General features: G+C 51.8%; 1 protein-coding gene across 1 annotated transcript; it reads left to right on the top strand.

The window, feature by feature from the left end:
- Positions 1 to 1,836: 1,836 nt before the first annotated feature.
- IFT27 (intraflagellar transport 27) lies at positions 1,837 to 21,169 on the top strand. The gene is made up of 7 exons (XM_065887541.1): positions 1,837 to 2,253; positions 9,084 to 9,163; positions 9,465 to 9,524; positions 11,130 to 11,189; positions 13,145 to 13,262; positions 14,182 to 14,291; positions 20,944 to 21,169. Exons 1-7 carry the CDS (start codon positions 2,220 to 2,222, stop codon positions 21,040 to 21,042), a joined length of 561 nt encoding a protein of 186 aa, XP_065743613.1. The 5' UTR covers positions 1,837 to 2,219; the 3' UTR covers positions 21,043 to 21,169.
- Positions 21,170 to 22,749: the final 1,580 nt, after the last annotated feature.

Here is a 22,749-nt window from a genome sequence, read left to right on the forward strand (position 1 = left end):
AAGGGCCCTCAGGGCTCCCAAACTCTCTGATCACCTAAAACCCAGTGACAGTCATGCTGCTTTCGTTTCGTCATCAATAGTGTATAGAAGGCCCTTGGGATGGTGGAGTGAGGTGGTAGAATTCACCGTATGGGGTTTACCACCTCTCTGGGAAGATCCAAAATACTCTTACGACGGTGCTGACCAAATCTGCACACAGGAGTAGCAAGGGAAGGGCCAGACAGCCGAGGAGGACAGCCCTAGGAGGGAGGTGCGATTATTACCACCCCCGCCCCTCGCAGATGAGGAAACTGAGGCTCCCAGATCTCAGCATCTGAGCTCCATGGAGCTGCCTCAGGAGGGTGACTCACTCAAGAGGTCCTTTAAGGGATTGACAGGACAGCATGGAGGCGAAGGCGGGAAGACCAGGCAGAGACTTCGTGACTCACCGAGGCCTGGGGTGTCTGAGACAGACTTGCCCGATGTCTCCAAAGAAGACAAGTAGGTAAGGGAAATGCGGGAGACAGGTCTTAACCACACCACCGGGAATGACTGCCAAGGAAAGAAAATTCCAGACAACTCACACTGTTTCACTCCCCATTCAAGGCTGAAGCATTCACAGCGATTTACAGAGCGTGTGTGTGTTCACTGCCCTGCACAAGGCTGGTAGCCAAATGAAAGGCATGTGATGGCGAATCCTGGGGGCAGGCGTCTTCCCTGAGGGGCTGCTCTTCCCTTTCAGCACCAGCCGTCCCAGGGGAACCAGCGAGCGTGAGAAGAGGGGTGCATGCATCTGGCCAACATATGACAGTGATGATAAACCCAATCTGTCCAGATAAATCTCTTCTCATTCATCCATTCGTCACCGTTGAGCTATGTCCCAGGCACCTACAGATGTTCTCTCTTCTAAGCCTCAGGACAACCTCAGAAGGTGGGTTCCACTAGCCCCTTTTAAAAATGAGGAACCAGGCTCAGGAGTGAGGCGACTTGCCCAGGTCAGGAAGACAGCAGTGACTGCAGACTGGGGTTCCTGACCACCAGCAAGAGGGGCCTCCCCGGAAAGTCCACAGATATATCCGGAGCCTCCCTGTGGGATGGGAAGTGTCCTGGAGGCTCGCTTTCATTCCGTATGTGGTATGTGACACATTGTCCATTTTACAAGAGGGGCTGGACTCAGAGGAAAGTACAGCCTCCAATTCCTGAGTCCAACGACTCCTCTACATCCCTCACTTGTCTTTGTTCCACAGACGTCACTTTTAACACTTTCATATTTTACATTTTAAAGCGCATAATATCCCTGGGCTTTAAAAATCAGATTTCCCTGCGAGATTGATGCACCGTACGGCCGCCCTCCCCGGAATCTGGGACTTGGGGGAGCGACAAGAACCTCGGCGCAGTCCAACCAGCTCAAAGCTCCGCCGGGGCAACAGCACCTTGTCCACGGGGCAAGCGACGCTCCAGCCTCCCGCGCTCCCGACCGGCCCACTTCGTGGGCGAACCCACCTCCAGAAGGGCAGGAGGATACGACGAGTCCCCATTCCTCCCGAAGATGGTCCAAGCCAGTCTCTGGCCAATCAGAAAGCTTCTTTTAACACCGCCTCTGGATGCACGACGTTGGAACCGCTTTTCCCTGAACTTTCAGGCTGTGCGGGGGCGGGAGGCGGAGATGATTGACATCTCCTACAACTATTAGTCAAGCGAGATAAGCTAGAAGAGCAGATACTACTACGAATTATCCTGCGAGGAAATGTTGTTAGCCACGCCCCCCCCTCCCACTGGTCTCCGTGAGCCTTCGGGGTGGGAGCTTTTGATGGCAGCCAATCGACGGTCAACGAGGAGGAGGACGACGAGGAGGAGGCGGGGCAGGCGGGCTATGGTTTCCTGGAGAGCGCATCTGTCTCCGTGCTTGCGGCTGGAGGGTTGCTGGGTCACTATTCCCGGACCGCACTGCCAGGGGCTGGGCCGAGTACGAGAGCCGCATCGCCTCGCTGGCACCTTCCAGGCTGCCTTCTGAGGCCTTGAACCTGGCCCCATCTGGCGCTCCTGTGAGCCCCACTGCGACCCTAGCGCACGATATCCTCCCCGCGGGCTGTCCGGAGGGTCCAGGCCCCATTGTCCTTATCCCCACCGCGGCCACAGGCCCCTTGAACGCTAGCCCTCCCCACTCCCCTTCCCAGGCAGGGCCACCAACGCCTCCAGCAGCCGCTCTTCTGTCTGGTCCGTGGAGGTGGTTGGTTACCATGGTGAAGCTGGCAGCCAAATGCATCCTGGCAGGTGAGTCTGAAAACTTGCGGGTGAATACAGTCTCCGGAGTCCAGAGACTTCATAAATTGTCGAGAGCTTTTGTTCACGTAAATTGTCTACCCTCTTTCCCTTTCTGTCTCGCAAAGGCGAGTTAATGCAATTACTGATAGAGTAAATTTCATTAGGCGTGGAAGAATTATCTTCCAGAGCACATTTGTAGCTCCAGGTGGCTTCCTTCACTCCCTGTCGTACTCTGAGACCACCGTCACCAATTAGAGCCGTACTCAGGAGGACTAGACTTGTTAAGAAAATGAGGCTAAGCACACCGTAAGTGCTTCAACTAAACCAGGTGCTGTACCCCAAAGTTAGGCATCAGTGACTTTGGTGGTCTTTACTTACGGGATTTTTCTCCTGACCCCAGTCTTATGCAAACAGGGATAGGAGACAGTAATGTACAGGTGACCAGAGTTTACAAAAAGCTATGTGTGTTGACTTTAAGATCCAAAGTTACAGTACTGTCTCATGGGTCAGGAGGACATAAGTGTTGAATCCCCCAAAAGTGGGAATCTTTGTTTTGCTGACTGATACATCCCAAGCACCCAGAACATATATGTAGAACATAGTAAGTGCTCAATAAATATTTGTAGAATGAATGCCTGTGTGGCATGCACACTGCTCATTTACATTTGCCTGGGTTACGGACCCGGGACCACAGAGCACAGATGTACTTTCCTGAGTCCTTACTGCTTGTCAGGCTCGTGCATTTCATGTAATCCTGTCACAGTAGGTAGCACCCTGGGGTAAGTGCCGGATTGTTCTGACTTTACCGAGGCACTGAGGTGAAGTCTCTTGCCCAAGGTCACCCCCTAGCAAAGGAAGGTCATAGGCAGGATTTCAACCCCGAGATCGGCCTAAGATTCCTAACTTCCTACCTGCAAAATTCTTAACTTGTGCTACTGTTGAAACCTGTGACCTTTCTGGGTTTATCTGACCAGTTCAGGAAAGAAGCAGTGAGAAATTATGCAGAGGAAAAAGAGGTCCCTTTTTTTGATTCCTCTCTTCCAGACCAAAAAGGATGGTATTTTTAATGACTTTTCCAATTTGGAAATAAAAGGGTCACACAGAAAGTTGACTGACCATAGTCAATCATATCATACTGAGCAAAAGAAATTAATGGTTCTCGAGAGCAGCCTCTAGTTTCCAGAGCACCAGTGGGGGCAGTATTGTGTAACAAAATTAATTCTGCTGTTCCTCAGATTGGCTGTGTCCTCTTGGACAAAGCACTTTTCTGAGCCTCAGTTTCCTCATGGATAAGGTGGGATCGTTTTTCTCTGAAGTTAGATTTCTTTTTCTAAATGGGCCTCTCTCTCTGACTATTCTTTCTCCTATTTCTCTTTTAAATCAACTCCCATCACGAGGCTAACTTACTGAGCACCATCTATGTGTCAGCACTGTGCTAGACCCTCCCCACGGGTCATCTCAGCAACCCTATGTGGTCAGGATTATTGTCATTCTCCTCTACAGATGGGGCAGCTGAGACCCAGAGAGGTTAGGACACTTGCCCTGGGTCACACAGCTGGATTTGGCTGAGCTGGGATCTAGATTCAGGTGATCTGATTTCCAGGGCTTTGTTCTTAGCCCCACACTCTACCATCCTCAGGCCTCAACTCGAGACTCCTTGCCCTTCTTTATACCCACACCCTCAGGTACTAGTTTTACCTGATTTCATCCACTGCCTAGGAAGTCATTCCTGAACTCCAACCTAGCCCTCAATCTGAAGCCTCCTTTTGAGGCCTCAAGGGTATCTATCTCCTCTTGGAAGTTTTCAGGGGCCAAAAGACCTCAGCAGAATGAATCACTGCACACAGCCCTACCTCCACCACCCATCAAAACCTCGTTCTTCACCCCACCCTCGCCACACAGGCCCCCTCACTGGCCAGCTCTTTATTTTTTAAAACAAACACCACATTTTAAAAAATATTTATTTAATTTATTTATTTGGTTATGCCAGGTCTTAGTGGCAGCAGGTGTGCTCCTTAGTTGCGGCTTGTGGGCTCCTTAGTTGTGGCACGTGTGCTCCTTAGTTGTGGATCACTGGCTCCTTAGTTGTGGCATGCGAATTCTTGGTTGCGGCATGCATGTGGCATCTAGTTCCCTGACCAGGGATCCAACCTGGGCCCCCTGCATTGGGAGCGCAACTCTTAACCGCTGCGCCACCAGGGAAGTCCCCCGACTGTTTAAAATGGAGTCAATCTGCCTTTTTTCTCTCACATAACTAGTCACCGAGGGACCTGATAATTCAAGTGCTTATTCAGTCCACATATTTACTGAGCACCTAGTATGTGTGAGTTGCCACGCAAGGTGCACTGGGAGCACAAGGGTGAACCTGGCCAGCCCCCGCACTCAGGGAAGTGCTGAGTTGTGCATAATAGCTTATAACGCAAGAAACAGGAATCGAATGCCCTTTGATCCCAGAGAAATACCTCAAGGCACAGCTGCTAGTTGTTCTGATTCAGATGGAGAGAAAACAACACTTAACATGTATCTATATTTTATGTGCTTCCAAATCACGTAAATATTACTTAATATATATCAGGCACTGTACATGTTAACTCATTAAATCCTCATAACAATTCTATGAGATAGAAGCTGTTATCCCCATCTTGTAGATGTGGCAACTGAGGCCCAGAGAGATTACTGACCCAAGGTCATACAGCTCATAAGCAATGGAGCTGTAGTCTGTGCCCTGAGTACCATGCTGTACTTACTGCCTCTTGACATACATGGGGATGATAAACCTGACTCCCTGGAGGGCCGCTCTGATGTCAAGTCTCATGCCACCAGCAGTGAGCTGTACTAGCCACGCAGGTAAAGACAAAGGAGTGAGAAACGACCTTCAGAGGCTGGGCAGGAAGGCCATGTTGGAGCTTTGCCTGGCAGAGACTGGGCAGGATTAGGATTTGGATTAGGGTGACCTGAAAGGAGGTTATCTTCGAGGAATTTTCAGGGATCAAGAGAATAGGACTGTAGAGCCCAGATTTTGTGTAAGGGATAGTCAGAGACAGAGTTGGAAGGTGGGGAGGGGCGTACAGCGGAAAGAATCCTTTGACAGGCTCTGTGAGAGCGTCAGCGGAGGAGAGCATTGTTTTATGAAGATCTGTCTGTTGATGCCAAGCTCAGGGTGGGTTAGAGCAGGGAGGAAAACACAAAGGAGAGAGGGCCAGTTGGGAGGTGTTTTCAGTCCAGACCTAGTCAAGAAAACAGAAAATACATTAGGCATTTCAACAGAGAGAGTTTAATATATGGAATTGGTTCAGTGTGTGTCAGAGAACTGAAAAAGCCAGAAGACAACGTTGTGATGACACAGAATTGGTGGGTGGCGGTCAGAGTCGTCAGAAGCTTGAAGAAGAACCTCCCCCAACCCTGAGCTGGGATGCAGACCTCTGAGGAGGGGGCACGGCCTGGCTGGGGTGGTACCCAGTGTGTGATGCCAGCACGTGCCACCCATCACTAGGACCCATTGCCCACTGGCCAGGAGCTCAGCCCCATGTTTAGGGTGAGAAACTGCCAAACCAATTCCAGACCATGCTGAGGGTCTGTGTCTTGAGGCCACTCCTGGTACCAAGTGCTACACGAGGCAGGGTCCAGGCAAAAAGCTGGAACTACACAGGTATCTCGACAGTGAGGATTTAGTGTGGGGTGTTCATTAAACAGGTACTGGAGGACTGGAAAGACAAAAGGGGACAGTAAGGCAGCACGGAGAGTAACTGCAGGAAGGAGCCTCATCCCAGGGCTGCGGGACGAGAGGGAAGAGGGCAGGTTGTCAGAACCTCAAAGTGCAGGAGGGTGCTGGGAGCTGAGCCGCAGATCTCTGAGAAGGGGACGCTGCCCACTGACGCTGGTATCTGTGAGGCTGGTCCAGAAGTGCAAAAACACAAAACCCAGTTGGAGGCAGCGAGTAACCTTTGCTGCTGGGTCAGGGCCGTCAGTAGGATAACACTAAGAGAAACAGCAAAGCCAAGGGGAAGGAGCAAGTCCCCCCCGCCCCGCCCCCAGCCTTCCAGCCTTACTCTTGAACTCACATCGGCAGAGCCTGACGGGAAATCCCTGGCAAAAGAGAAACGTGTGCAGAGTCCCACCTCCAGTATCACAAGGCAGAGCATGGATGGGTGGGTTCGGGGCTGAGACAGGAGCCCAGGTTGAAGTTTGAGGTAACTAGGGCAGTGTTGGTCATGACAACAAAGGAGATGTGGGCTGGAGACACAGAGAATGATGTAAGGAAAGAAGAGGCTGACTGGACTTGGGAGGAAGGAAAAGGAGCCTTCAGAGGTGACCGTGGGTGAAGTCTGGGGACATCGAGAGTGGTGAAGAGAACAAGTAAGATAAATGGGCGAGACTGCTCGGGACCCAGCCTGGCTGTAGGCACTGAGATCCGGTGGAAGGCCTGACATTCCAGTGAATACACCCACAGGGTGTGGGAAACACAAAGGGTGTGGGAGAGGGATCCTGGCACGAGAAGTGACAGTCGAGGTAACGAGAGTAAGTGGGACCGAGTAGATGGGAGCAGAGGACCAAGGACAGGCCCACAGGAGTGTCCACATCTGGGAGGCAGGCAGAGCAGCCGGAGGACCAGGCCGGTGCAGGGTCCCCGGGGCCAGAGGGCTGCCGGGGGCGGGATGCTGCTTCAAGCCGATTCATCCTTCAGAGGCATTGGGGAGCATGAGAACTGAGGAATAACCACTGGATTTGGCGATTATGAGGTCGCAGGTGACCTTGCATCGTGCCCTTGCAGATGGCACCCTCTCCATCAAGCAGTGCACCCACCCCCCGCCGTCACCCCTGGGCTCAGCCTCCTTCAGGGAAGTCCTCCCCGCTGATGGAACCCCTCATCAGCTTCTCTCCTCCCTGCACCCTCAGAAGCCTTGCTTCTCAGCTTGTGCTATTTGAATTTGCACTTGTCATTTTGTTGCCCTGCAAATGTGTTTTATCAGTGGTCTCGCCTTCCTGGGCTCACTCGGATCCCTCCTCAGCCGACACAGGAGGTTTTCCAGAAGTGTGGGTGACTCTGACTGACAGTGGGAAGCAAGAGTTATGAAATTAACCAGAACAAATCTGTGGGGAATTTCACAAGCGGGAAGAGCCAATTTCCAACCGGATTCAGAAGCAAAATTGAAGTCGGGAGGGTGGCTGCAGTCATTGCACGAGATGTGCTCTGTTTGCCCTGAGATGGATGGGTACCCAGTGAAAGTCCAGCCCACGGTCCCCCCCCCCGCCCCCGCCGGTGTCCCGGAAGGCTGCGGGGATGAAGACCTGCAGGGGCAGTGTTAGAAATGGGTCAGAAGGGTCCCTGAGCTCTAGGAGAGGAGTGGGATCTGGCGGAGAGAGGGCGATGTTGGAATCCTAGGCAGGTTACCCAGCTTCTCTGAGCCAAATGAGGTTAATGATAGTCCCCGGCGGGGGGTGGAGGCTGGGACCTGGGGGCTGGGAAGGAGCGAATGAGATTGTATGAATGGGTCCATGACAGGCTCAACCCGTGTTGGTTCCCTTCTAAGAAATGGTGGCCAAGAGAAAAGCAAGACCTGACTAGCTCACTCAGTCCTGGAGGAGTTAACGTGAAATGCCACGAGTAGGCAAATAATTGTCTCCCAAGAGAAAATTATAGGTGAGAAAAGTCAAAACTGAAAAGTGAACAGGGCGGCAGGCTATCGAGGAGTCAAGTAAAGAGGCGAGTTGAAGCCGCCCGTAAAACGGGGTGAAGGTGAGACGATTGCATCAAGGGACGCAAGGCAGAAGGATGCGAGCGTGGTGATTTTGCTCAGGATCAAGGGGGTGAGAAAGCAGCAGACAGGTGTTCTGCCAGGGCGCTGGGTGATGGAGAATCAGTGTGAGACTCTCAAGGTGGAAAAGGTCTTGCAGATGAATACAGTGTGGTATCAGAGGAAGCCACGCAGAGCCACTGGTGGGGACGGGAGGATGCAGGAGAATTAAGGATGGGCACGGAGAGCCTCCAGCACCCTTGGGGGCCCGGGAGGAGCTCCAGAATAAATTGCCCCTGACCACCTTGTGAGACCTCTCAGACTTGAAACTGTGACATAGATCTTTAGTTTCCAGGTACCAGCTTATGGGGCTCTCCACTAACAAAGGAAAGCTGAGAAGATGGAGCCGGTAGGTATGAGACGGGCTTAGAGGAACCAGTGGCTGTTGCCGATAGACTTAGAGGAGAGGCCCTGGGAAGATGGGCCCGCAGTGGTCGCAGATGGGTTACCAGGAGGTGGAGGTGGAAAATGTCACTTGGAAATGGGCTTCAGGATGGCAAATGTAGCCCCTGACGTTTTGTTTCTCCTAAATGTAGAAACCCACCCAACTCTCACCCTCTCCCCGCCACCCCAGAAAAGTATGCAGGATTCTCAGGATGGATGCTGTAAACTCAAAGTGGTTCCATTAGAGAGCTGAACCTGTAAGTCTGTACCTGGTCACACTTCCTTACCTTCAAGACTTCAAAGTAATTTCAAGTTTGAAAGGGACAGGTTTTCCCCGTCGGGTGTGTTTCAGTGGAAGAGTGTCAGTTCTATTTCCAATGCTCAGAAGCTCTCCTTCAGCTCTGTTACCTTCTGGGTGGGTTTTTGTAGATGAAAGGATTAGCCCGGAAGAAAAGAGACTGACCGTCATGGGTTTGGAAGATCGGTCTCACGGACCCGCTGCCCTACCAGCGACCCCGGAGCAAGTTCCCATGAGACTCAATCACCTTTTCCCTGAGAACTCATTGAGGTTTTCGGTTTCTAGACCAGCGTTCTAGAATGGGAGAGCCTCTAGTCAGCTTGGGATGAAAGCGGTGTTTTTCTTCTGCTCTGACCTCACAGGAGACCCAACCGTGGGCAAGACCGCCCTGGCCCAGATCTTCCGCAGCGACGGAGCCCATTTCCAGAAGAACTACACCCTGGTGAGATGTGGGCATCACAGGCCTGGCAGAGGCTTAAAGACAAGTGATCAGATAACCCTGGGGCAGTGACTTTCCAAATGTCCTTAAGAAGCCCTAAGAGGCCTGACTGTATGGCCACAAGCCACGGGGCACGGGGCAGTGTGTGTCACCGTGTACAGCTCGCTCGTGGGCAGGGAGTTGGACGAGACTAGGGCCTCTCTGACTTTCACACCAGAAGTGAGTCCAGAGCACAGACACTTGAGCCAGAGACATGCGTCCCCTTGGGACCCCTGACGTGCATGTTCTCCCTTTTCCTCCACAGACAACAGGGGTGGATCTGGTGGTGAAGACGGTGCCAGTCCCTGACACAGGGGACAGTGTGGTGAGTGGTGCCCTCGCCCCAAGGGGGCTCAGTGCTGCCCCAGCTGCGCCCGAGGGCTCCGTGGTCACGGAGCGAGGCAGTGCTGTCACCAGGGGGACAGCGATTTCCTCAGTTCTTGCCTTCTCAAGGGAGAGATTTCAGTCAAGAGACATAGAATGGTTTTAAGTACTGAGAGTTTTCTTAGGCAGAGCGAGAGTGCACTCCCAAGAACGAATGAGAGTGGGCTGTCTGGAAACCAGAAGCAGCCCGCAGTGGGGTAGGGTTGGGCTTTTGAGAGTGGTGGTCCCTCCCTGCGTCCTGCGTCATTTGACTGACAAGTTGATTGACAGCTGTAGGTCCCGTAACTTTTCTCCTAGTGCACAGGCGCTTGCTCACGAGCACACGAACCGCGATGCTAATGTATTACAAATACGGCATAATGAACCCCAGGTTACCCTGAGCACCTTTTAGGTCTTGGTGCACCCGCACCGACCTGTGCTGGTAGGTTTATCTTGCTTGGTCCTGATAAGGCTGGTTCTCCTTGACTAGAAGAGGGAGGATCTCTGGGTGGGTTCTGATCACTAGTGTCCAGGTTGGGGAGGGAAAGATGACCCCGTCCAGGATGGGGCAAGACCCACTCATGTCTGACTAGCTACCTAAAGGTGCCAGGACTTGGCCTAGACTTGTCTGAGCATTCAGGAACAGGCTGGGGGGAACACGGGAAGCATTGTATGGAAGGGATGAGGAAGAGGACATGAGGAAGACTGGGCTCTGGGTCTTACCCTCAGAACTTACCGAGTATTGAGGTTCCCAACCTGGGTCCCTCTGTGGGAAGCCTCAACCCTTGAAATTGAATTGCAACATGCTAGGTTTGCATGTGCTTTTCTGGAGAGAAGCCTTAAGAATTGCTAGATTCTTAAAGAGGTCCATGAGCAAAAAGCAATTTTAAGTACCCCGGATACAGTGAGAAGGGATAAGATGAGTGCACCGACAACCAAGGAGCAAAGCAAAGGAGGTCGCTGACCTTCAGACAGCGTGTGCCAGAGGCCCGAGCCAGCAGGAGATTAACGGGGAACTTAGGGGAGACTTCCTGGAATGGCAGCATTGGGGAGGGGCTCTCACCTGGGCCGGTGAAGGTTCGGACACGGGCAGGAAGGGTCATCCTGCGCCCTCTGCTAGAATCACACCTCAGCCACCCAGAACCATGACAGACTGTCCTACTTTAAATGCCTTCCCCAGGCCTCCTCGGTGACCTCCTTTAAAAAGGATCGTTTTAAGATTTGAAAATCAATTTCGTTAACAAAGTGCAGAATGACCTTTTGGAAAACAGAGCACTTGTCAGCCTGTCTAGCATTCTGTTCTGCCAGGTGGGAAGTCGGCTTGTTCCTGGTATTTTTGCACTCGGGGTTAGGAGGGGTGAGATGCCGCCCAGAAAGAGCCACTTGGGGTGGGAAACCGTTGTTGCTCCTCCCACCGTCTTCCTCGTGCCTTGGACAAAAGACAAATGTGTGTGCACGTGTGCATGCGTGTGTCACCCTGAAGGTGCGCCGGGAGTCCTAGCGGGGATTTGCAGACAGGGGTTTCCCCATGTGTAGGCTTTCCTGGGACCTGTCTTTCTGATTCCAGGAACTCTTCATTCTTGACTCGGCCGGCAAGGAGCTGTATTCTGAAATGCTGGATAAATTGGCAAGTAGCATTCAGTCTTTTTCCTATCACCACCACCTCCCGCCAAAGGTTTGCCCCTTAACGATGCCCTCACAGAAATTTCACTTCACTACAGCCACCAGGAGAAGCTACCATGGCAACATCCTGTAAGGGGCATTCCTCCCAGCCTTGGGGTTGGTGGCCCCTTGGCAGGTAGGAGCAGCTCTTGCATGTGATTCGTGATTGCTTCCCCCCGGCCCTGGAATGGCTGACTCCCAATGCACCAGAGTTGTGCACCTCGGTCCTCGCAGCCCCCCACTCCGGGGCCTCCCTTCTCTGGAGCAACCCCCTCCTGGGGGTGTTCTTTCAGCCCTCCTCCACCTCTTGGGTCTGGAGCAAAGATTTCCTTCCCCGCTAGGGGGTGCCCTAGAGGCCCCACAGTGAGGCTTACCTTCCCAGCCCACCCCCTGGTCCCACCTAGGATTGCTCTGGGACCTGCCCCTGCTGCCGCCCCAGGCTCATCCAGCCCGCCCAGCCTTCCTCTTAGGATCCAGCTTGCTGTACCTTCCAAGGTAACGGTTCCGCTAATGTGGGCCAGTGAGCTACTTAGAAGGTTTGCGATCTCCAGAGCCCTCCCCTGCCTTTCCAAGAACAGCTAGATTTTAATAGAAACTGCCACCCTGTTTTTTCGCCTAAGAGAAATAGATCTAATGATGGTAATTTCACACAGGGCTGGCCTCACACATCAGTTCTTGGTGTTTTCCCACGCGGCTCCCTTATACACTGTCCAGCGCTGCCCAGCGGAAGAGATGATGTGTCTGGACAAGTCAGGGTCCCACGCTGCCCATGCTGGGTCCCCTCACTGGGGCCTGGAGGAAGGAGGTCTCTCCTGCATGTGCACAGGGGTGGTCAGTGTGACTCTAGCTAGAGCTCTGGAGTCTGTGGAGTAAAGGTGTGAAGGGATCGTCAATTTAATCCAAGCTCCTCCCATCCTGGGCACCTCCAGGAGGGGAGCCAGTGTTGCCTCAGGGGCAGGAGGGTGAGGCCTCCAGAGCCAGTTCTGGGCTGGCCTTCCAAGGACAGCTGGAGGGAAAAGGATTCTCCCTCACACCCTGGGAGGTGACAACACCCCAGAGATGAACCAGCCTCTAATTGTGCAGGATGGGGGTCCCCAGAGACCGGGGCATCGCCAAGAGTCACACGCACACAGCTTAGCCTCACAGCCTAAGCAGGGCTGCCCCGCGGCCCCGTGCCAGGCAGCAGGATGGCCCAGGGGTCTGAGCAGCCCCTGAAGGCGCCAGCCCCTGAGAGCATAGCACTGGTTCTTAACTGGGACAGCGAACCCTGTCCAGTTGCTGGTCTGGTTTGGATTAGGGCTGATACACTGCAGGAGAAGCAGAAAGTGTCCTTTGCCTTTTGAAAAGCCGGCCCTTAGGAAAATGTAAGCAAACCAGCTTCCAGTGAGTGGCTAACGAAGAAAGGATGCTCTTTCAGGCCTGCAAAGCAGAAAACATATCACCTTGCGTAATAGTGGGCCCTCTATGAGAATGAGTAGAAGAATGAGTTAATGGAACCGGGGCAGGCAAAGCGTTTCTGGGTAGAGGAAAGCCTCGGCCGCACCCTGGTGTTTAAAGCCTGTGTGACTTGGGCGAGTCAGTTACCCTCTCTGAACTCAGTTTCTTCAGCTACACAGTAGGGATCTTCAGACCAGCCCTGCAAAGTTGGGAGGTTTCACGATCGGATGCGAGCTCTCACCCTCACCGTCACCATCCCAGACCTAGGCCTTCCCCGCCGCTTCGCCCACCCTCCCATTCATTCCTGTGGGTGAATCGTTTTCTTCTGTGGATGTGGCTCGGTTTTCTGATTCACATCCCCTTTAGAATTTTTCACTTCCCTCTGCCCACGTGTCCCTTCCCTTAGAAGGCCACGTTTCCTCCCCCGTCCAGAAGTCACTTTCGCTGTCAGTGACGTGTCCCCATCCTGTCCCCCTCGCACAGTGGGAGAGTCCCAACGTCTTGTGTCTCGTCTACGACGTGACCAACGAGCAGTCCTTCACCAGCTGCAGCAAGTGGCTGGAGAAGGCTCGGTCACAGATGCCAGGCGCCACCCTCCCAGGTACGAGCTGCAGGCATCCGGGGTTCCCAGCAGCACCCCTGACCTTCAAGTTCAGGAGCACAAGGTCACTGCAGAAATGGCTGTGGGTGCAGAAAAAGGGTGCCCTGGTCTTTGAGTGTGATGGTCTAGACCGTACCCTGGCTCTGCCTCAGCAACCACGGAAACCTCAGTGAGTTGCCCCACCTCTGTGAGTCTGTAAAATGGGCCTGCTGACGCCGCCCCCGCCCCTGGCAGGGTTATGGGGTGACTCAAGATAATAAGGGGGAAGGTGCTGTGATAGGAATATGAGTTGTTATTTCCGGAAAGCTAACCCCAGGGAAGCAGTCCTCATTTTCTCCTGTATGTGGGGCACCAGTAAACATGCAAGGCCCGTTTTCACTTCTGAATGCTCTCAATCAGTTTATTTTTCATCCCTATGTGAGATCAACAAATTCTCCTCATTAGAGACCAGGGAAAGCGATCTCCAGAGACAGGCTCAAAAATTAGCCGCAGCGGATGCAGCTGGCAACAGAGCCAAATTACCTCTGAATGCCTGACTCGGAGCCCAGCCCTCAGATTAGTGTTAATGACCGTTTTGAAAGTTTGCTCCATGTGCTAGAAATGGTCGCAAATGCTCACATCAGTTTGGTCCTCGCCTTCACGGTTTGCAGCCTCAGGGAGAGGAGGCGGACAGGTACCCGGGAGGTCTAGCAGAGGGGCTGAGCGAAAGCTGCAGGTGCCGACGCCGGCCTCCCGCTCCACTGCGCCCTCGGGGGCCGGTGCGGGGTCTCCGGTCGTGTTCATCACCTCGGATCAGGGAGCCTCTCGCAGATGAGGTCTTACACACCTCAGAATGAGGCTGCTTGCTCTTTTATCTCTCCAGCTGTCCTCTCAGACGGCCACGGTTAAACGCGATGCTCCGATTGTTTCTCTCGAGTAGGTGTACTGGTGGGGAACAAGACAGACCTGGCCAGCAGGCGAGTGGTGGAGTCGGCCCAGACCCGGGCGTGGGCACTGGGCCAAGGCCTGGAATGTTTTGAAACATCCGTGGTAAGTATTTCCCCCTGCACCGTAGCCAAGTCTGGAGCAGACCTCGGCTGGAAGCGGTTTCTCACATGACCTCACACGCATCGAGCCGTTAGTCCACCATATGCAGAGCCTAATCTGGAGCTGATGTATACACCCTCAGCCCGAGATCTCTTCTCAGTATAGCAAGAGTCACTCGTGGGTTACAAACAAGCAGATCAGCCAGCCAACCGGCCCTGGGGAAAGCTGCATCTCAATTAGGAAGAAACACGGGTGTACTGTGTTTGGTCGCAGTGACACTTGATGTTGGCAGGAGACATCGTGGGTTACAGCGTTGTTGCCACATCATTTCATAGACTCTCAAAATCAGCCCCATGATCCAGGAGCTGGCCCCCATTCCCCACTTTGTGTTGGGGTGAAGTGACTGGCCCGTGAGCCACGTTGACTCACGAAGGGTTGAGCCAGGACTAGGATCCCTGACTTCTGCTTCCCGTGCTCCCTGCCCCCACCGTGCCGCAGCCCCAGAGTGACACCAGGCCACAGAGTGTCTCTGGTGTATTCAGCAAGAGCCCTTGGGAAGGGGGGCGGTCAGAGGGATTTGTTCGCGGCCCCTTCAGTACCCGATAACCATGATTCGGGCATGTTCACAGCATTGTGGGAAGCTCCCTCCTACGTGGGGAGTTCTGAGGTCCCAGCCTCCCTGCAGCCAGGGTGCAGGCACGTGACCCAGGCTACACCAATCAGAAACACTCGTGTGCTACTCTGGAAGGGGGTCAAATCACCCCCCCCCCCCCAGCGGGAGCCGCCCAGAAACGCCCACTTCAGAGCCAGCAGGGACCAAGGTGCCAGCTGCAGTGCCCCTTCCCCTTCCCGGGGTTGCTGGGGAGACTTGCCATGCCTGGCACAGCCTGAAACGTCCATGGTGGTAACTTGGACTTCATTCCTGGCCTTGTGGCCTCCGGCCCCGACTGATTCCTTGGTCCTCCCAGAGAGTCAGTGGGCTACTTAATAAACAGCCCTGAGGTCGTTTTCTACTCAAACTCTCCTTAAGCTACAGGCACCCTTGTTGTCGCATCTGTGAAATTTGACAAATGCTGCTATTCAGTTGCCATATGGATGTGAATTTCTTTTTTTTTTTTTTTAACATCTTTATTGGGGTATAATTGCTTTACAATGGTGTGTTAGTTTCTGCTTTATAGCAAAGTGAATCAGCTATACATAGACATATGCTCCCATGTGTCTTCCCTCTTGCATCTCCCTCCCTCCCACTCTCCCCATCCCACCCCTCCAGGCTGTCCCAAAGCCCGGAGCTAATATCCCTGTACCTTGCAGCTGCTTCCCCCTAGCTATCTACCTTACTACGTTTGTTAGTGTGTATATGTCCATGACTCTCTCTCGCCCTGTCAAAACTCACCCTTCCCCCTCCCCATATCCTCAAGTCCGTTCTCCAGTAGGTCTGCGCCTCTATTCCTGTCTTATCCCTAGGTTCTTCATGACATTTTTTTCCCTTAAATTCCATATATATGTGTTAGCATATGGTATTTGAATTTCTTAAACCCCCTCAAAGCGGCATGCTTCCTTAGGGAAAGTAGCGAGTGCAGGCAGGTGCTCTGACCTCCGATGGTGAATAGCGGGACTAGCTGTGGGCCGCTCCGTGTGTTACTGAACCTGTTGGTGCCTCAGGTTCCTCACCTATAAAGTGGGGATAGTAAAATATATCCCTCGTTGAGTAATAAATATGGGAATTAAGTCAGATGGTGAATATAAAAGCACTTAGCACGAAGTCTGAGGCATAGTAAATGCTCAGTCAATGTTAGCTTTTTTAAATATAAATATTCCCTCTAGTAATCTCATTTATGCTATTATTACTCACTAAATCCTCGTATTCCTAGATTGTGCAGAGATAAATGTCAGTTTTGCCTCTGGTGCAATGATCACAAATGCTAAATTAGTGAAGTTCCAGTTAGCAGGCTTTTACTGTATAGAGGGTTGCCCATCTCTTATGCAGGACACCTTTTAGCAAAGCAGTAAGCTGTACCTCCCACCACAAACAGTATCTTCCTATTCCCTCCTCCTCCATTCACATTTATGAAGTTGCCTCCTTACCCCAATATCCCACGTTCCCTGGAACTCTTGACGGAACTCAGAAATTAACACCCACTCCCAACACTTCCATCACCAAAGGCCACTGGGCTGCATGTTTAAACTCTGGTTAGGTGTTTGCCACTACACGATCGAAACGGGAAGGTATAAATGATGTCTGACGAGGCTGCAGTTAAGCACTTGGTATTAACTGTGCAAGTTAACTAGTCCCCCCTCCCCGCGTTGATGCCAACAAAAGCACCACCCGGCAGCTTGGTTAAGAAAGCTGTAATTAAAAAGAAGGTATAACCAAATGCCATTTGAGACGCAGCCAAGTCCTGACACCAAGCCCATCTCCTCGTCTCTTTCTAAATGCAGCCATAATTTTCCTGCAGACCTAAAGGAGATACCTACATGGCCATTTGACTTTCTTGTTTCTTTATAATTCCGTCCCCAGAACATACTCATTTTAAAACTGGAGGTTTTGTACCCTTTGACCACTTTCACCCGTCTCTCCCACCCCCGTCCCCACCACCCCTGGCAACCACCAGTCTGCTCTCTGTTTCTGAGTTTGTTTTTTGTTAGATTCCACACATAAGTGAGAACATAACAATATTTATCTTTCTCGGCTGGCTTATTTCACTTAACATAATATCCTCAGGGTTCATCCACGTTGTCACAAGTGGCAGGATTTCCATCTTTTTTATGGCTGAATAGTATTCATGTGTGTGTGTGTGTGTACCACATTGTCTTTATCCATTCATTCATCAGTGTACACTCAGGTTGTTTCCATGTCTTGACTACTGTCATGACTATTCTCTTGGCAGTGAAGATGGGGATGCAGCTGTCTCTCCAAGGAAGTGATTTCGTTTCCTTTGGTTACATACTCAGAAGTGGGATTGCCGGATCATATGGCAGCTCTATTTTTAATTTTTGAGGAACCTCCATACTGTTTTCCATAGTGGCTGCACCAATTTTCATACCCACCCACAGTGCACAAGGGTTCCCTTTTCTCCACATCCTTACCAACACTTACCTCTTGTCTTTTTGATGATAGCCATCCTCACAGGTGTGAGGTGATACCTCATTGTGGTTGATTTGCATTTCCCTGACGGTTAATAATTACGAGTACCTTTTCATGTACTTGTTGGCCGTTCGAATACCTTCTTTGTAAAAATATCTGTTATTCGTCCTTTGCCCATTTTTTAATCAGAGTATTTGTGTTTTTGCTGTTGAGTTGCACAAATTCCTTGTATGTTTTGGATATCAACCCCTTATCAGATGTGTGGTTTGCAAATATTTTCTCTCATTCTGCAGGTTGCCTTTTCATTTTGTTGATGGTTTCCTTTGCTGTGCAGAAGCTTTCTGGTTGGTGTAGTCCCACTTACTGATTTATGCTTTTGTTGCTTGTGCTTTTGTTGTCATATTCATAAAATTATTGCCAAAACTACTGACAAGGATCTTTTTCCCAATGTTTTCTTCTAGGAGTTTTTTTCGTTTCAAGTCTTAAGTTCAACTGTTTAATCCATTTTGAGTTAATTTCTGGGAGGTGTAAAATAGGAATCTAGTGTCATCCTTTTGCATGTGAATATCCAGTTTTCCCAGCACCGTTTATTGAAGAGATTATCTTTTCTCCATTGAGTATTCCTGACTCCACTGTCAAATATTAGATGACCATATATGTGGGGCAATTATTTCTGGGCTCTCAATTCTGTTCCATTGGTCTTCGTGTCTGTTTTTATGCCAGGACCGTATTGTTTTGATTATTATAGCTTTGTGATAGGGTTTGAAATCAAAAAATGTGATGCCTCCAACTTTGTTCTCTTTCAGGATTACTTTGGCTATTCGAGGTCTTTGTGGTTTCTCTTTGACTTTCTAACACCCCTCAATATTTGGCATTTTCACACCAAAAAATTTAAGAGCATTTCTTTAAACAGCAGTTAAAAGTTTAAAATGCATTGTTTATTACTGCAAGAAGTTGGACAGTATTAAATAAAAGTGAGTTCAGGGAAGATCCATCGGGATGGCTTCCCTTGCAGGAAGGTGAGGGGAAGGGAACTGAGGTTTGTTGAGCACCTACTGTGTGCTAAGTGTCTTGCACACATTGTCTATTTAGGCTTCCAACAGTCCTGCTGCTATCCGTATCTTACTGATGACAAACAGACTCAGAAAGACTGTGTGCTTTCCCTGGTTGCCCAGCTAATGAGCAGTGGAACCAGAACTAGAACACAGGCCAGCCTGTCCAGCTTGATAACCTTCTAGAAGGGGCTCTGGCCTCCCAGAGAGCCTACTTTGGGAGTCTCAGGGGCAGAATTCTAGGCCAGATTAAGCACTAGTCTGAGCCTGCTCTAAAGATTCTTCACGCAGAGCAGACCTACTCTACAGCTGTCAAACGATGTCAGCAAGATTATGATTCATCGTTTAACAAAAGGATTCCTATCATTAGCAAGCCCTCCTAATGCATTTGGAAAATGGTTCTGTTTACATCTGCTATTTCAGGAGCACTCCATGTGTATAAAGAGACTTGCCTCCATTGAATTCCCTACTTTTTATGTTGCGTTCTCCGAAGATCTGGCTTTCAAGAGCTTTCAGACTCAGTTAGAAATCCTTGTGCATGTGCCTTGCAGGCCTCATTCTCTTCCCATTCAATGCTTAACTATACTTGCAACTGACGTAACGTTTTGCTATTTGACTTTGGCGTAGCCTAGGACGTTATGCTCCGTACAGTCAAAAGTGTCTTGCAAATATAACTGAGTTATTCTTCTTACGTCCTGCTGAAGAGTGACAGCCTTCCGGTCCTTGGCAGTCATGAGTTGAGTATAGACACTCGTCTGGGCCACCAGCCGTCCTCTCATTTCTCAGCACCCTCTCAGCACTGCCACCTCTGGTTCTGCTCTTGGTGACTTGTCTCCTCCACCTTTGGGACAGGAAGTCCGGTAACTTTCTGCAGGAACTGGTTTCCTTTTGCGTGCTTCTGTCACCCCAGCTGGCAGAGTGAAAAGGCTGCTCTTCTCAGATTTGGGGCATCTGAATTCTAGACTGGGCCCTGCGTAAAACAGCTGGGCCACTGCACCCCTGGGCCCCAGACTGCTGTCTATAAAACAAAGGCACTGAGCTTGACGGCTTCATTCCATCCTTTGGTTTGGAAATCCTTCCGTTTTGTTGGGGTTATTTCATTACCTCTTATCAAGGCTGCACTTTTGCCACCAGCTACGGATTGTTTGAAAATCCGTACACACAGGTTCTTGTGCATTCATAGTTTGAGCTACTGTCTTGAAAGTAGTGGGTGCTTTCTTCTGCCAACTTATTCCTTTAAAAAAAACTTAAAATACCCGTGGATGCGCACATAGAGAGTGAGAAACGATAGCTAAGTGGAGAGGGTACCATTTTCTTTCTCCCAGCGCCTGTCAGGCTCACCCTATAGGGCTGGTTCTTCCTACCAGATGAAGAAAACCTAGGGCAAGTTCCAGAACTTTTCTGATCTCTCTCAGATAATAAAAACATCCTTTGGTCACCTTTAGTCACAAAATTATTCATTATTTCACTTATTAAAATGCCCAGTCCTGAGTGACTGTCAAAATTCGTAAAGTCAGCTTCGCCTCCTGAGCCTGCTGTGGGAAGCAGGGCCAGGCTGCTGCATCTGTGTTTCTGGACCTGTGCTTCCCCACCAGCTCACTTCTGTTGGGACCTGCTGTGGCCCCTCTGGACTTGCCAGGTGTCAGAGATGCCCTCCCTGCGCCCATCAGGGGCACTTTCTCACCTGCGGCTTCCACCTCACAGGTGACACCTCCTCAGGCTAGGACACCTCCTCACCTTTCCTGCGACCTCAATTCCGGGCCGTCCATTCTCGTTGGGACCCATCACCCTCCTGGAGGCTATCCCCACGGAGTCCCTTTAAGACAGCTCCAGGCTGGGCTTCCACTGGGCCCGCTGCTGGTGCAGGGAAGCGTTGCTGCAGCCCCAGTTTGACAGAGGAGGCATTGCAGGCCATCCCCAGTCTGCCCTCTCCTGCTTGGCCATCCAGACAGCCAAGCCTCACCTTGATGCTTCCCAGGCCCGGGTCCAGCACTGGCCTGAGTCCCCGGGCTGCAGGCTTCCTCTTGGGACCCTCCCACTGACCTCAGGATGAGGGAGAAGCGCCCGCATCCTGGGGGAAATGCCACAGCACTCCCCGACCTCCATCCTGTCTGCTCCTCCCTCCAGAGTGTGGAGGTCCTTGCCATCGGTTGTTTTGCTTTGACCTTTGGAGCCTCAGTCAAAACTAAGCAAGAAAGAGTCTCATTTTAACATCCTGTCACACACAGAGTGAGAGTGGCTAAAAGTACAGGCTCTGCAGGAACAGGTCTAGGTTCAGACCCAGCTCCATCACGGGCAAGTGTGTGGCTTTCGGCACGTGACCTTAACCTCTCCACGTCTCAGTTTCCTTCTAGTAAAACGGGAGGAATGGTAGTAGCTGCCCTGAGTGGTGGGGGTGGTGGGAAGGAGAAGTTGGGGCAGAGGGCGGAGCACCTGGCAGGAGGGAAGAGCGGGCGATGCCAGCTCTCTGTGACAGTCCTACAACCAACCAACTGACTTCTTCAATTTGTCTCTCCAGAAGGAGATGGAAAACTACAAAGCCCCCTTCCACTACCTGGCCAAGCAGTTTCACCACCTGTACCGGGAGAAGCTGGAGGTTTTCCAGGCGCTGGTGTGAGGGGCTGGCTGGACCATTCCCCACGATGGAACCTGGCCGCGGGCTCCGTCTCCTCGGGAGGTGGGAGAAGATAGAGTGGCCTGAGCCCTTCCAATCTATCGTGACAGCTTTAAATAAAATGAGAAAAATGGAGAAGCAGCAGCTCATTCCGTTCTTGGTCGGGGCAGCCCTGGTGCCATTTTACACTTTGGCTTCTGCTTCCAGAGCAGCCTCCAGTGGGGGGAGCTGGTGCTTGTGACAGTGGGTGTCCTGACCTCCCCGAAGGACCTCCCCGCAAGAGCCCACCCCACAACTTGCCGTAGTTGAGGTGCTCAGCTTGGAACCTGCCACGTGGCCAGGGGGCTGATGGCCCTCTCCTTATTCTAGCAGATTCGACTTTGCTGCCTGTCCCGCTGTCCACCTTGCTCCTCAGCCAGAGCTCCCTGGTGATGGCTACTGTCCCTGGCAAAAACAGTGCCCTCTGCCGGCTACCCTGGGTTCCTCTTCTTGATAAAGACCCAGCCCCTCCCAGCTGCCGGGAACCCTGAGCTTGGTACCCAGGGAGCCAAGAACGAGGCCACTTTCCTTTAATGACCCTCCTCTCAGCAAGCCGGGAAGCAGTCATAATTCTTTGCACTGAGCTTGACTGTTTTCCATCCTGTCTCTGCTGCCAGATTAATCTTCCTAAAACACCACTTTCATCATTTCACTCCCCTGATTAAAGACCCATAGAAGTTCCTCGTTGCCCCTTACATCAGGGCTGCGGGCCGAGGCCTGGCATTGAAGCTCGCCTCTGACTGTCACCCTCACCCGGGGGTCTCAGCTTCTTTCAGCTCCAGGGCCCCAGAGGGTCATCACCCTCTTTCAGTCGCCCTCTTGGTGGGAGTGGGGGTGCTGGGCAGGGTGCTGGCTTTGGCAGTAGGCAGATTCTGGGTCTGTCCCAGTGATAGCAGTCATAATGGAAATTAACTCTGGTTCCTGTTTATGACCTGCCATGTCTCTACATGAGCTGAGCACATTACACATATTAGCTAATTTAATCCTTACAACGTGGAGTCTCGCTGTCCCACTCTTACAACTGAGGAACCAGAGTCAGAATCATGGACGCCAGAGCCCGGCCCACAGCCGCCGCCTCCCTGCGTCCGCCTGAGCTTGGCCGGGAGGAAGTGGAGGTGGTGGCTCGGTTGCCCCTCGAGGTCACTGTGAGAAGTGAGATAACACGGGAAGGGCATCGGCCACATATCGAACACCTCGGGCCCCTCCCACAGCCATCTTCCCAGTGAGTCATTTCTTTCGGAAGATACGGGGCCTGCAATTTGCCGGGCATTTTCCTAGGCACTGGTCACGTCAAGCTGTGGGTCTCTGGGCCCCTGTTCCGGAAGGGAAGATCTACAATAAACAACCAAGGAGACACGGAGGGGACATTTCCAGTTGCCCCAGAATTGGTTACTGGGACCCAGGCCAAAGAGATGCTAAGAAACCCACTTCCTAAAGAGATCACAAAAGGCTGGGGCCAGACACCTTCCCCGGGGCATCCTGGAGGTGCCCCGCCTGTCCACTCCTTGCTCTTTGCTGTTTATATAAGAAGATCGAGTGGTCAAGAGGAGGGGGGCGTGAGGGTGGACAGTGTTGGTGGATGGGTACCACTCCCTCTCCGGCCCCACCCTCAGAACCAGGCACTGGAGACCCCAGGAGAATCCTCCTAAGACAAGACTGCCGAGAAGAGGA

Source organism: Phocoena phocoena, chromosome 11 (assembly GCF_963924675.1).
Source record: "Phocoena phocoena chromosome 11, mPhoPho1.1, whole genome shotgun sequence".
Classification (NCBI taxonomy): domain Eukaryota; kingdom Metazoa; phylum Chordata; class Mammalia; order Artiodactyla; family Phocoenidae; genus Phocoena; species Phocoena phocoena.

What these genes read in the sequence shown, in the direction of transcription:
- IFT27 (XM_065887541.1), top strand. Translation starts at nt 2,220, where the DNA reads ATGGTGAAGCTGGCAGCCAAATGCATCCTGGCAG. An exon ending in CTGAAATGCTGGATAAATTG is followed by an intron (nt 11,190 to 13,144) that starts GCAAGTAGCATT and finishes CCCCTCGCACAG; the next exon opens with TGGGAGAGTCCCAACGTCTT. An exon ending in GCCAGGCGCCACCCTCCCAG is followed by an intron (nt 13,263 to 14,181) that starts GTACGAGCTGCA and finishes TCTCTCGAGTAG; the next exon opens with GTGTACTGGTGGGGAACAAG.